This window comes from Populus euphratica, unplaced genomic scaffold (assembly GCF_000495115.2).
Source record: "Populus euphratica unplaced genomic scaffold, PopEup_1.0 scaffold20.1, whole genome shotgun sequence".
In the NCBI taxonomy this organism is placed as follows: domain Eukaryota; kingdom Viridiplantae; phylum Streptophyta; class Magnoliopsida; order Malpighiales; family Salicaceae; genus Populus; species Populus euphratica.
This window is the reverse complement of record NW_011499854.1, coordinates 1,211,191-1,225,333: the sequence shown is the minus strand read 5'-3', so window position 1 is coordinate 1,225,333 and position 14,143 is coordinate 1,211,191. Positions and strand designations below refer to the sequence as shown.

The window sequence follows — 14,143 nt, the reverse complement described above, 5'->3', positions numbered from 1 at the left end:
ACCAGATCATCAACATTGAAAAGAATGTTTTCCTGTGAGAAATTGCCATTCATAAATATTCTATGCATATATAGAAGCAGGGAGCTATTATTGCCAAAACTACATGCTCCAACCAGAGACCTATTCGGACAATAAAACAAATATTATGTCTGCACACGTATTGTTATGTCTATGCACTAGAGGGAGAAGCATGTTCACAAAGCTCTACTTGTTCCCACATTTTTGTCCCAACTTGTCATAGGATATGCTTTTCAATTCTCCGCAGTGCTTTTCCCTCTAACTTATCTACAAAAGCTCACTTCGACTGGACAAAAAACAATAGTTAAAAGGAACAGAAGATTATCTAGGAAAATCAGTACCCCATCCCAAATACTCTACAAGACCTTATGCAATTGAGATATATGCCGAGAAACGTGATACCTGAATCAGTTGTTGAGCTGTCTGAACCTGCAATGAGGTTCCTTTTTATCTCCACAATTATCTGATCAGGTGATCCTACGCTTTCTTTCACACTTATCGTTTAGAGTTTCGAATATATGAAATATTTGATTATTTACAAGCTTATCATTATATTTATTTTAATAACTAAATAGCCCTTAAATCATCAAAATAATATGGAGCTTCAAAGAAGTACTTTCACATTAAATTGGCTGGGTTTCAGGCTACACTCTGAAGAAATGACAAACTCCTAAGATCAATAGGACTTATAGCTTCAGACAAACCAAAATACCTTATATCCAGTTCACTTGTTGATGTGACTGCATTGTAAGATCACAGTCTCCTCTGGATGTTGGCTAGCTTAATAAGATCTTAGAAATGTACTAAGAATATGTATCGTATTTGACAATATGCAAGAGTGCAATTTGACTTAATGGTATGTCATGATAACATGGCTCACTAAGAATGGATTTGGGGAGGATGCCATTGATCTGTTTAATCAATCTAAACATGGAGGACTGAAACCTTAAGCACAAATTTTTGTTGGGGTGTTCTCTACTTGTAATGTCCTGGGTGTTATCAGCAAAGGGATTGTTGCTCTTTAAGTCCATGTGGAAAGAGTTCAGCATTGTCCCATCAATGGAGCACTGTGTGAGCATTGCGGACATGTTGGGAAGTCACCACGAATCTCTACCTCCTCTAAACCTCTAAATTTACCAAGAAATTGCAGCCATCTTCCTCGTTAAACTCACTCTCTCTCTCTCTCTCGCACCGTCAAAGGCATAACTAAGAGGAGTGTAAGCTTGGACTGAAAATCATCTCTAAAGTTTAGTAGTTACATATGAGTTTTAACATTTTTTATATGTAATTGCCTTTCAAATGAAAGAGTTACAACTTCACTAAGTTAAATATATACTTTATTAAAAAATGTTTTAATTTAGATAATATACTGGGAAAAAATTAATAAACAATATAATTCAAAGATATATTGGAAAATCTCACCCACACACATGCATGAAGGTCTATAAAACTGAAGTATGTTCTCTCTCTGATCTTTGTGAGTATATCTACTTACATTTGCCTTCACAAGACAAACAGTCTTTCTATGATTAAAAATGAACTTCATGAAGATTTTGGCATGAACCTGAAACAGCATGTTCTTCAGCACTCTCCAAGTTTGAAAAGGACGGAGCACTCGTACGGTCCTCCAATATACATTTGGTAAGTTCATGGTTGAGTTATATTTTCATGCTGCGTTGGGCTGGTTATTCATGTACTCTTACAAAATAAATTTGTTATACTTGTTGACGCTAGTTGGGTCATTTTCTCATTCTCTCTTTTCTCTTTGTGCTTGGGCTAAACTAGGAACTCAATAGAGAATTTTTAAAGAATGAAGAACTTTAATGGTAAAATAAAGGGAAATTGTTTGGCGTGTGAACGAGGCCACCGTATTATGGTGGTATTAGTTGGCTTCATTGAATTCATCTTAGCAAGGCTTGTCTCTTGGTGCGATGATCTAACAGTCTGCCTTTTTTATGCAGCTGAGTTGGCAAAAAATAAAGGTAATGAGCAATTACATGGAGTTTTGCTATAATTATACGAAGATCTTCCACTAAAACATCATATGAATAACCTATACAGGCTAAATTAAATAAAAAAAATATAATTATATTAAACAAATATATTTATAACATTCAATTCAGTCATTGAATCAAACTCATAATTTTTCAACTAATTATAATATTTTTTTTCTATAAAAATCTTGGCTTGATGTAACAAGTCAAGTCTTAAAACACCTCAAAATTAGATGAAAAAAATAATATTTGAGTTAGTTTTGTTATTTTTTCTTGATTTTATATTATTTTTATATTTTTAATTATCTTTCCTTTTTGTTTTAGAATTCTGATTTTTTTCTACCTAGTTGTTTTCTGACCTATTTAAAAGTAATGCAAACATCTTATAAAACTAGTACTTATCTTACTTTATATTAGAAATAAAATTATGATTTAGGATTTTATTATGATTACTCTATTTTGATCATTAAGTTGTTGTTTTTTTTTTGCTTTATGGTATTTGTTTTTGCTTCCGCAAGCACTATCAATTCTTTTCTTCTATATATATATATATTATTTCTCTTTCTCTTCTTCTCCTCTTCATGCTGGGCTTTTTACAGTCAACGAGCAATGAGAAAGAAGCAAATTTCAGAAACACCTATGTATGATAAAGCACTCAAGGCTTGAGCAACTTTGAATAAGTTTGTGATTTTCCTAAATTGCCAATTCAGATCTGAAATTAAATTTTCCTGATCCGTTTGGTGATACAAACTAGCTAGAATTTATTTGGAAATAAGTTTTCAAAACCATCGTAAGTCATAACCTGTATCAAAAGTCCAACCAATATTATTATAAACGCCGGAGTTTTACTCGTTTATTTAGATTCACAAAATGTATTTTTTTAAAAGTGAAGTTTTCTCAGATTCAAAAAAAAGAAAATCATCATATTAAGGCCTTCAAAAACATGGTTATGAAACACCTATAACCCAGTTTTTTTACACTCAATACCTGGTTTTTACCCTTCTTTTTTTCCTGTAGAACTAGTCTAAAAAGATAAGTTACATATACCCTGAAACCATCGGGTTCCTTGGATTGCGAATAAACAATGACACGAATTATTATGAAAAAGACATGATCTTGAAGATCTAGTACCATGTATTCTGTTTCTTCCTCTATCGTACGTGTCGTTCCCAAGATAACATAAGAAGCTGGCTAATATTTGCAGCACCGAACCACAGTCACATGCATCATGAAATTTCTACAGTCATAAACCCTTGCGCTCGAGGTTATCTGTTTTTAAAGGCTATGGGATTTCCATCTCACCCTTGGGAAGATAAGGTACTGTCACATTTTGTCTTTTGCCTTTGTATTCTGGCTGCAACTAGAGGGTGTACTTTTGCTGCCAAAACTGATCAATGCCCGATTGCCAACTAGTTATCAATTCAAACCCTTATTCTTAGAGACTATTGTCCTGCCCTGCGCTCATTTAAAGTTCGGATCAAGTTTTTTAAAAGGTTAAAAAAATATACTCAGGATTTACTAATGTTTTTTTCTTGCACAAAAAAAATTTCACTGCCTAATATGATCAATTTAATTGCTTAAAGAGAATATAAATAATCAATAAAAATATAATTTAATTCAAATAAAAAATTTAAAATAATATTTTTTTAAATATTAAAACTACGACATGTTTGATTGATTCGAGTTAATTGGCCAACTTCACGACTCTAGTAATGAGATCATGATAATCTCGTAGAAAATAAATCAAAACAAACTGTAAACTATAATTTCTAATTAACTCAATGTTGAAAGATAAAATAGAAAAATAATTCAATTAAAAAACAAAACATGAGTCATCCCGAGTTAACCTATAAAACATGCGATCAGTGACATGAGATCGAGATAACTTCATAAAAAATAAATTAAAATAATTATGAAACTTGATTCTCAATCAACTCAATATCAAAGTATGATTTAAAAAAAAAACCAATTAAAAAAACACAAAAAATAACTTGAGTCAATTCAGGTTAACTCACCAAACTCATGACTCGGATCATAAAACTTGTATAAACTTATAGAAAGTAAATAAAATAAATAAATAGAGTCAACTCAAGTTAACATACTAAACTCACACCGTGGGTTATGAGATTGAGATGACCTAATGAAAGACAAATCAAACAAATTATGAAAGTTAATTTTTAATTAATCCAATATTAAATGATGAAATTGAAAAAAAATCAAATTAATAAAAATTAATAAAAAGAATACCCAAGTTAACCCACTAAATTCATGGCTCGAGTCATGAGAACAAGATAATTAAATAAAAAGTAAATTAAAACAAATTTTAAAACTTAATTTTCAATCAAAAAAATATAAAAAGATAAAATTAAAAAAAATATAAACTAACATGGTGAACCTGTCAAATTCTTAACTTGGATTACAAAGTCATGATAACTTTATAAAAAATAAATTAAAATAAATTATGAAACTCAATCCGTAATAAATAAAAAATAAAAAAAATATTATTCAAATCAATAATATTTTAAAGTGATATACAATAAAAATATCATATATTTCATTGTTTTTGTTAATAGTAATGGATCGCTGGTCACTGAGTTACCTTTTCTCATGTTATTATTCATTCAGTGTTTGAGTGAGTTTAAGAGTATATAAAGAAAAAGAAAATCCAATTTAAGTGTAGTTAAGAAAAAAACATTCTCTCTTTGTGTTTTTTTTCAAAAAAAAAAGAATAACTTAAACCTATTTCTATATTAATCGACATGAAAATGAGAATACATGAGAAATTGTTGGGGGATAAAAACAAATGAATAAATAAAACCCTTACAATACATTAATCTTTCTTAAGATATTTTCCTTCATGCTCTTATATCTCAACTATCCTTTAATCATGGAATTATCAGTGAATCAATTAGAAAATTTTGGATGTAATTTCTTTCCATTTCAAAACAATCATGGATAGAATAGGGATATCAATATATTTTAAATCAATTAATAAACCACACTCTCTCTTCTTCTTTTTTATAAAAAATCTAGATTTATTAATTTAAAAAATAAAGCTTTAGGTAGTATTTGATAGTATGGTAACATTGTTTTTGAAAAAATTATTTTAATATATTAAAATAATATATATTTTATTTTTTAAATTTTTTTATATTAATATATTAAAACAATATAAGAAATATCATTTAATTTTAAAAAAACCATCACCACACGGCAACAATAAATAATCTATATTGCGAGTCACTGGCGAGGGACGGAGGGAGGGGGAAGACAAGATCCAGGTTATTCCGGTGAATGAGACATGTGTTTAAAGACAGGCCCGATATTTACGGTGGCATAAGTGTCTGTGTTGCAGATGTTTGGGATATTTAGAGAAAATATCACGAAAAGAAAAGGCCTCGACTCTTGGAAGGCGGCCGAGAACCTTAAAAGAGCAGAAGATAATGACTTTGTTTATATAAAAATAAAACATTAGCATCCTATTTCTGTAATAAATAAAACAATAAATATTATATTCTATACTATACTATACTATAGTAAGATTTATGAGATCTATAGTTTATCGATTGTTATATATTCAGTTACATCAATCTCTTATGTTATAAAGTTTTAGCCCGTTTACGTGCCTATAAATTATTTTCCTCGTTTTAGATATTTAAGGAAATTAAGATTTCTATTGCCTTTTTCCAAACAATCTCAACGGAGAACGATCATTTATATATTTATATTTATATATATATATATATATATTTATTATTATTATAGTAAAAGAAAAGGAACTAAAGTTAACGATGCTAATATGCCCAACGTATGCTACCTATCTGCCACACAGTGGAATGCGAAAGGAACAAAAAAGGTTCAAATCATTGCTCTGCCTTGATACACGTGATGATCCTCTGACCATTAAACTTCTCGCCATCTAAGCACTGAAAAATCTAAGATATCCAATGAGATCCTGCCATCTCAGCAGATAAGAAATCTGCCCCGTAAAATCCCACGTAAATTAATCTATTCTAATGGCGAGGGGCGCCAGGAGATGGTTAATTTGATTTATTTAATATTATGATATCATTTGTATGAAAACCAGTTATATTAATGCTGTGGGTTAATTTTTTTATATAAAAAAATATTAAAAAAATTAAAATTTAAAAATATTTGTCTTTTTATAAAATTATATCAAAAATTTTGGATTTAATTATAATACTTGAACCAAGAATAATATTTATAATAACAATAAACTTGAATGATCCAAGTTTAAGTGGGTTTGGTTGTAATATGAAACCTAATAATCTTGGATGCAGGTCTGGCTATAAAGTTGTGTCATAAAAATATAATAATTAAATAGATTAATTAAAAAAACCAAAGAAAACAAACAACATGAAGAAAAAAAACCTGAATTAACTAGGTTAACTCGTCAAACCTAAGATCCATGTCATGAAAGTCTGATACCTACATAGAAAAAAATTAATATCAACAAACTAAATAAAAAAATTAATTAAAAAAAAGATATCAGCCTTTTCACCGTGAATTGTACTGTGCAGTCTACATTGAAAGGCATGGAAAGAAAAAAAAATAAAGACATCAGTCTTTTCACCATGGATTATATATAATATTAAAAGATGAAATCTGAAGAATAAAACCAATGAGAAAAAAGAAAAATAATATGAATCAACTGGGTTAACCTGTCAAACCTGAGATCCATGTCATGAAAGTTTAATAATTAAATAGAAAAAATTTAATATTAAGAAACTCAATTAAAAGAATAATTATAAAACAAAAAAAGAATAAAAAAAGAAACAAAGGCATACATCACGAGTTTTTTTTCTTGCATAAAAAAATTAAAAAATGCTAAAATCCAGGAGTGTTATGTCTTTTAGCAAAAATACACTAAAAAATCTTTGGTCTAACTGCAATGCTTAACCCAAGAGTAATATTTAAAATATTATTAATATTATTAAACTTACATTACTCAAGTTTAAGTAAGTTTGGTTGCAACACTGAACCCATGAGCCTTAGATATGAGTCTGGCTGGAAGGTCGTGTTATCAAAGTGTGATAATTAATAAATTAATTAAAAAAATAAAAAATAAAAAAACAACAGGAAGAAAAAAAACTAATGAAAAAAATAAAATCTAAATTAATTGGGTTAACCCTTCAAATCAGGTTAACCCGTCGAACCTTAAATTCACGTCATGAAAATTTGATCATTAAATAGAAAAAATAATAATGGGTTAACCTTTAATTAACTGGGTTAATTTGTTAAATTCGGGATACGTGTCATGAAAATCTGATAATTAAATAGAAAAAAAATAAAAAAATAAAATTTCGAGTTAACTCGTCAAATCAGGTTAATTCATCAAACTCAAGATCCGTGTTATGAAAATCTGATAATTAAATAGAAAAAAAATAAAAAAATAAAATTTCGAGTTAACTCGTCAAATCAGGTTAATTCATCAAACTCAAGATCCGTGTTATGAAAATCTGATAACTAAATATAATTTTTTTTACCATTAACAAACTAAATTAAACAAAAAAAATTCATGAAAAAAAAACATAAAGAGAAAGAAAAAACCCATAAAAGCATAAAAATGAATTAAAAAATATTATATATATATATATATGTTATAATATGATTATAATATAATATAATATAATAATAATGATAATAATATATTAATAATAGGAAAATAAGGGGGAAAGTAAAAGGCGCGGGGAATGGGAAAATAATGAGAAAAGTTAAAAGGCGTTAAGAAAGCTACGGTATTTTTTCTATGTTTTTTAGAATATTACTTAATAAATTAAAATAATATACATTTTTATTTTTTTAATTTATCTTGAAATAAAAATAAAAAAATTAAATCCTTTTAAAAATACTTTTAAATTACAAAAATAAACAGGCTCCCACATTTATTATCCCTTGTGATCTTCTTTTCAACTTCTTCGCATACCCTATCAATTAAGTAGTTGCGAGAAAAATAAATAGTGAGATGGGATTCTTGATGCTAAGATCACTTTTAGGAGGGAATTGGCTTCTCACCATCATTTTTTTTTTAATTTTTTAAAAAAGAAATTAGGTATACCATACAACTATACTTGTGCTTTCTTACTTTAAAACCTTAAAAAAAAAAACTAAAAAATGAAAAAGAAAGTAATTCATGGGAGTTAGTGCGTTGGAAGATCACAACTACCATCGTTATTTTCTCTGATTATAAGATCAATGAGTAGTAGTTTAGATCTTGGTTGTGAAATAGTGAATAATTAATTTTAAGCCAACAAACAAGGAGAGGGCCAGTGATGTAAATAAGCATGACAAAATAATTGGAAAGAGAGAGATAGCAAACCAAAAGGAATGGCCCCGCAGCGGGAACTAGCATTGTCTCTTCTCCTGTTCTCTTCTAATCTCACCCCTTTAACTTCTCAGTCCAGCCCCACACAATTAGAGAGAGAGAGAGAGAGAGAGAGAGAGGGTGGCATTCTGTCTCTCTGTGCTTTCGCCATGTATCACTATATCTACAGAACTCCTTCAGCAGATCTTTTTCTTTCTATCTGCCTCTACTCGTGACCTTCTTGCTAGCAACTTGGCTCCGGCTGTGCCCACAAAATAAAATCCCTTCCCTTTTCTTGTTTTATTCATTTTTATTCTCTTTATATCCTAAATTTATGACTGTTTCTGGGCTAACAGTTTTTTCTTCACTTATTGGTTAGCTTTCCTTTCTTTTACAATCTTTTCCTTAACTAACTCTCATGCTAGCTCCCGATTCTGGGTTTTTCATGGGGTTTTAGGAACCCCTTGTTTTTTTGTCTGAGAATAAGAAAAGCTTAAGTCTTTTATTACTTTCTTCTTTTCCTTTTCTTTTTCTTTCATATGGGTTTTTAAGAATGGGGTTTGATTTTAAAAAGGGGTTTCCTTTTGTTTTAATATGGTGCTAGGTTCTTCCTCTTTTGTAAAATATTCTTGGCCTTTTCTTAAGCTACAGAAATAATTGATACTTTTTCTCGTTCGTCGTACTTTTTAGGGTTTTAGGGTTTTTGTTACTTCACAAGTACATCATCAAAAAGGTGGAATCTTTTAGCTTTTTTTAGCAGTTCTACTACTTCTACCCGGGTTCCTCCAAATTCCAGGTTTTTCCTTGAATTCCCTAGTTACTAGTACTAATCTTTTTTTTCAGTCTTTGGAATTCTCAGTTTTACTTTATTTAATGATCTTGTATTTGTTGGATTGAAATCCCACTTGAATTCAAGGCTACAGACCTGAAATTCTCAATAAAGTTTTAATCTTTTTTGTTATTCTTCTTGTTATTGTCGCCTTTAAAATGTCTTCTCCATGTATAAGTGGAGGTGGTAGAACCTATGGATTTGATTTAGAAATAGTCAAATCCTCATCTACTTCCTCAACAAGAACATCACACACATCTTCACCATCTTCAACTATCTCTGAATCTAGCAATTCCCCGTTAGCAATCTCAACAAGAAAATCAAGAACTCCTCGCAAAAGGCCTAATCAAACTTACAATGAAGCAGCTGCTCTTCTTTCCACTGCCTATCCAAACCTTTTCTCCACCAAGCACCTCACAAAATCTAGCAAATTCACCAAACCCCAGGACAACAGTCTCCTCCTTGACCAATCCTCTGACTTGTTATTGCCTTTTCGCGTCTTCGACAACTCTGGATTCCTAATTCACCAACCAATCCAAGGAAAACCCAGTTATGGAAATGAGTCGAGACTTGCGAATTTCACAGATAAGTCCTCTTGCCAGAGCAGCGGGGAAGTTGATTTCCACGGGAATTCAGCGGAAATGTGTGATGGACTCGATGAGGATTTCGACGCGGAATCCATTCTTGATGAGGAATTTGAGGAGGGTATTGATAGTATTATGGGGCATTTAAGTGCAGGCAATGAAATGTTTGAAGAGGTGCCTAATGGCATTAGTTCTAGTTTTGGTGGTCAAATGAATTCTTGGTATGGGAATTCAATGGGATATAATTTTGGCGGGAAATCACAATATGTTCATGGAATTGCAATGGGTGTTAGAGCTTTGAGGCATGTTGATGAAGGAAATTGGTGGGATTTTCCGATTGTTGATATGTTACAAATCTCTCCAAGACTCACCACCACCGTGACCGCCACCGCAAATGCCAATAGCAACAATGGTCCAGAATGCAATTCAATTCCAAAGCCAAAGCCAAAACCAAAGTTGAAAATGAAAACCAGTTCGAGCAGCGAAAAGAAGAAAAAGAAAGTGGAGAAAGTAGAGAAACCAGCTGTGATGGAAGATAAGAATGTGGAGTTGAAAGACGAAAATCCAGTCAAGGTGGATTCTATTCCACAATCCAGTCGAGGGTTGATATTGAAATTGAATTACGATCATGTCATGAGCGAGTGGTCCGGCCGTGGATCGCCATTTTCCGACGAAAGTATTGGATGTGCCGAAGGAAATGATGTCTCTGTATGTTTCTCATCTCCTGCCGGGAAATGAATTTCACATGAAAAAAAAAAAAGTTTCAAACTTTAATAGATTAATTGAATAGGTTATAAACGTGTTTAGTAAAATAGTTGTAGTTTTCGCTTCCTACCATCAAGGTGGTGCCAATTTTTAATATATAGTTTTTATTTTAATTTTTTAAGTTGATATTTTACATACGTTTTGATTTTTCTGAGTATTTTATTGTTTTTGAGATTCTAAGAAAATAAAAAAGCATATTTCGGAAAGAGCTACCTACCATTACCAATAATAATCCAGCCAACGGTGCTAATGCTACGACCTTTTGTTAATTAGTGGGACCTTAGTTATTCTTTTTATTTTTATTTTTTGAGAAGCTTTAAATGTGACTATTCTTTTTTATTATTATTATTATTTGAATACTATTGCTCTAATCAACTCCTTCTTTTTTTTTTATTAATGGTGCTGGCCTTCATTCCGTGTGATAAAGTAGTAGCCTTTTTTTAACGTTTGCTTTGTTTTTATTTTTTGAAACAATCAAACTCGATTTTGCCGAGCAGGCAATTCAATTAGATGACCCAAGATTTGTTGTTGCTTGCGTGGCATTTAGGTTGAGGCAAATTGGTTTGCCGAGCAGGCAATTCAATTAGATGACTCAATTATTGTTGTTGCTTGCGTGGCATTTAGGTTGAGGCAAATTGGGGTGGCATTATTGTATAAATATATTAACTATTTTAATTTGTTCAAAATTAATTTTCTCGCAATAATTGCTGTGGGATCATTCAATTTATTCGAATTGCCACTAGATGTTCTCAATCCCTAACGTTTATTGAGAATTATTTGTGTTAATTAGTAATAAATGAGGTTGAAGGGATAGGAATCTGTGATTATTTCATGGGTTTTTTGAAGGTTCTAATTTGTTTTTATTTATTTATTTTTGCGGCAGGCCTGGCTGGCACAGATTGATTTATTCTCAGAGAATGGAATGAGGGAAGCTAGCGTCTTGCGCTACAAAGAAAAGCGGCGTACACGCCTTTTCTCGAAGAAGATCAGATACCAGGTCAGAAAAGTCAACGCTGATCAACGGCCCAGAATGAAGGTACACTTTTCCCCCCCTAGCTCCATGTTATGTACTTTCTTTTTGCTGAGATCACTTGGTGATCTCAGTTAATTATACCCTGAAAAGTGGAAAGTGGGAGGTTGATGTTATATCCTCTATGTTGCTTTTCAGATCAGGGTTATTTTTTGTTTTAAAAACATTTTTAAAAAACACTATTTTAATAAATTTATAAATAAAATTACTTTAAAAAACAATTAATACCGGCATAATACCAAATAAACTTTAAAATTGATAGCTCTCAAATGGATAGTAAAACAACTTCTTAATATATGATGTTAAATAAGTCTTATTCAAATAGTTTATCATATTTCACTGTAACTTTTGGGATGCAAAACATATATTTTATATAAAATAAACTTTAAATTGAAGGAAATGATTAAAGAAATTCAAGATCTTAGAAGTAAAATATAAGATTTTTCAAAGTTTAGGGGAGCCATTGCCCCTGACCCCTAAGAAATATTCGCTAGTCTTTGTTATCTGGAAGTTCTTTCTGCAAGAAATTAGCTCTTTTATTGAATTTACTAAAAATAAAAGGTAGCTTGAACCTTCTTCTCTACTCTAATTTATAATTCTTGTAACGTTACAGGGAAGATTTGTGAGAAGGCCGAATCCAAGAAGTGATGAGCAAGAGAAGAAGAAGAAGCTGTGAACATCATCATCATCATCACTACTCTGATGATGGTATCTTGTGTGTTGCATTATTTACATGCTTTCTTTTCATCTTCTACGCTAAAACCCGAGGAGATGGAGGCTGGTTAAGGAGAGGAGGATATAGAAGTATGGCCGACGAGTGTTTTTACCCTGGGCTCTATATTTTCTCTTTGTTTTCTAGTTTTTGGAAAGATGCTGCTTGAGTTTTTTTTCTTCTTTGGGTTCAAGAAAGTTATCGATAGCGTTATTTAGCAGCTAAGAGGCTCTTGATGGTTCAATATTAATACAAAGTACAAATTAACTCGCTCTTTTCTTTTTTAATTCTTTTAGTTATGATTAAGAAACTTAATACAAACACAGGAGAGCGAACCAATTTTCTGTTCTTGAACATGAGTTTATTCTCAGATAAATATGTTTGTTTTTTAGACCTTTTTTGTGGTTGTAATTAAAAAAAAAGTATTAAAAAAAATGTGTTTAGTTATGGTTAGTTGGATTTGTATGTGTGTTTGATAAAATTTATAATTAAAGTTTACATGTAACAAAAAAAAAATGTTTGGTAGTTATGTTTGGAAGTGTGGTTATTTTTTAAAATATTTTTTATTTGAAAATGTATTTGAAACAAAAAACAAACAAAATTCTAGAAATTTTTATGAAATTTAGTTAAAAAAACATGTAAAAACTATTGAATAAAAATTATATTTTAAACTTAAATTTTTAATAAATCCCGCAGCATAAAATATAGTTTGGTTTGTTACCAAATACCTTATTGTATTTATTTCACCGCAAACGTAAAAACTAGCGGAAAACAAATGCAGCCTTAGCTTGTTTGTTTTTACATTTTAAAAATTTATTTTTTTTATTTTTTATGTGCTTCAAAATAATTTTTATAGTGTTTTTAATTTATTTTGATATGTTAATATTAAAAATATTTTTTAAAAATAAAAAAATATTATTTTAAAACAAAATATATTTTAAAAAACAATCATTATCCTTACAATATTTCCAAACATCTCATAAAGTTCTTGTTATAAAAAAAAGGTGAGATGAAAATATACAGAGCACAAGCCATTTCCGTTCGAAATAACCAAAATCATGTGGAAAATCACATGAATATCATGAGAAAAAACGCAATCTACCCCCATTAATGCTCTTACCGGCACCTAATTTCGTTTCAATGGGCTCATCAATGTGAGTTCATAATTGAACTGCATGTGTATGTTCATAGATTATTGGGCATGGTTGGTATTGTATTTTAAAAATGTTTATTTTAAATTAATATATTCTTAATGTTTATAAATTATTTTAATATATTAATCTAAAAAATAATTTTTAAAAAATAAAAAATATTATTATTATAATTTTTAATAAAAAAATATTTTAAAAAATAAATACAACTATAATTTTAAATAGACTTTTAATAAGTAAATATGCTGGCTTTATAAACAAGGAAGCCATGAATTTCTCTTAGTTGCAAAAAGGTGGAGCCGAGGAGCGATGACTTGTCAAATTATCTACCACCGTCAGTTATTTCAAGTTGATTATTTTCATTATAAACTCGTAGAGTGACATCCACGTCACCCGTTTTAAGAATTTATTGATTTAATGATAAATAAATCCATTGATATTTTCATGTAAAATAACAGTTCTCAAAATCCTTTATAAACACTAACTAACGTGAATAGTTTAATAAGGCATTATTTATCTTCCGAGAGAAATAATTTAATAAAATATAAATACTTTTTAAAGGGAATATATTTGTCCTTTCTAAATTTCTAGGTTTTCAATAAAGAGCAAACCTAAAAAAAACACCTCACAATTATATTATAGGTAGTCTTATTCAGTGTTTTAAAACTTGCACCAACCACTGGGTCAACCCAAGAACTAGTAGACCCGGGTTCTAGACCGTTTCGGGTTCATTAG

General features: G+C 30.1%; 1 protein-coding gene across 3 annotated transcripts; it reads left to right on the top strand.

Annotated features, from left to right (window-relative positions):
• Window positions 1–8,498: 8,498 nt before the first annotated feature.
• Window positions 8,499–12,541, top strand: LOC105122554 (protein CHLOROPLAST IMPORT APPARATUS 2-like). Of its 3 annotated transcripts, none has more exons than XM_011021736.1 (3): window positions 8,499–10,458; window positions 11,399–11,551; window positions 12,159–12,541. In XM_011021736.1, the coding sequence occupies exons 1-3, from the start codon at window positions 9,325–9,327 to the stop codon at window positions 12,219–12,221; spliced, it is 1,350 nt and encodes a 449-aa protein (XP_011020038.1). In that variant the 5' UTR covers window positions 8,499–9,324; the 3' UTR covers window positions 12,222–12,541. The 3 variants fall into 3 exon arrangements, with proteins under 3 accessions (XP_011020038.1, XP_011020039.1, XP_011020040.1); XM_011021737.1 differs by lacking the exon at window positions 12,159–12,541 and adding an exon at window positions 11,620–11,649; XM_011021738.1 differs by lacking the exon at window positions 12,159–12,541 and having other exon boundaries at window positions 11,404–11,512.
• The last annotated feature ends 1,602 nt before the right edge of the window (window positions 12,542–14,143 follow it).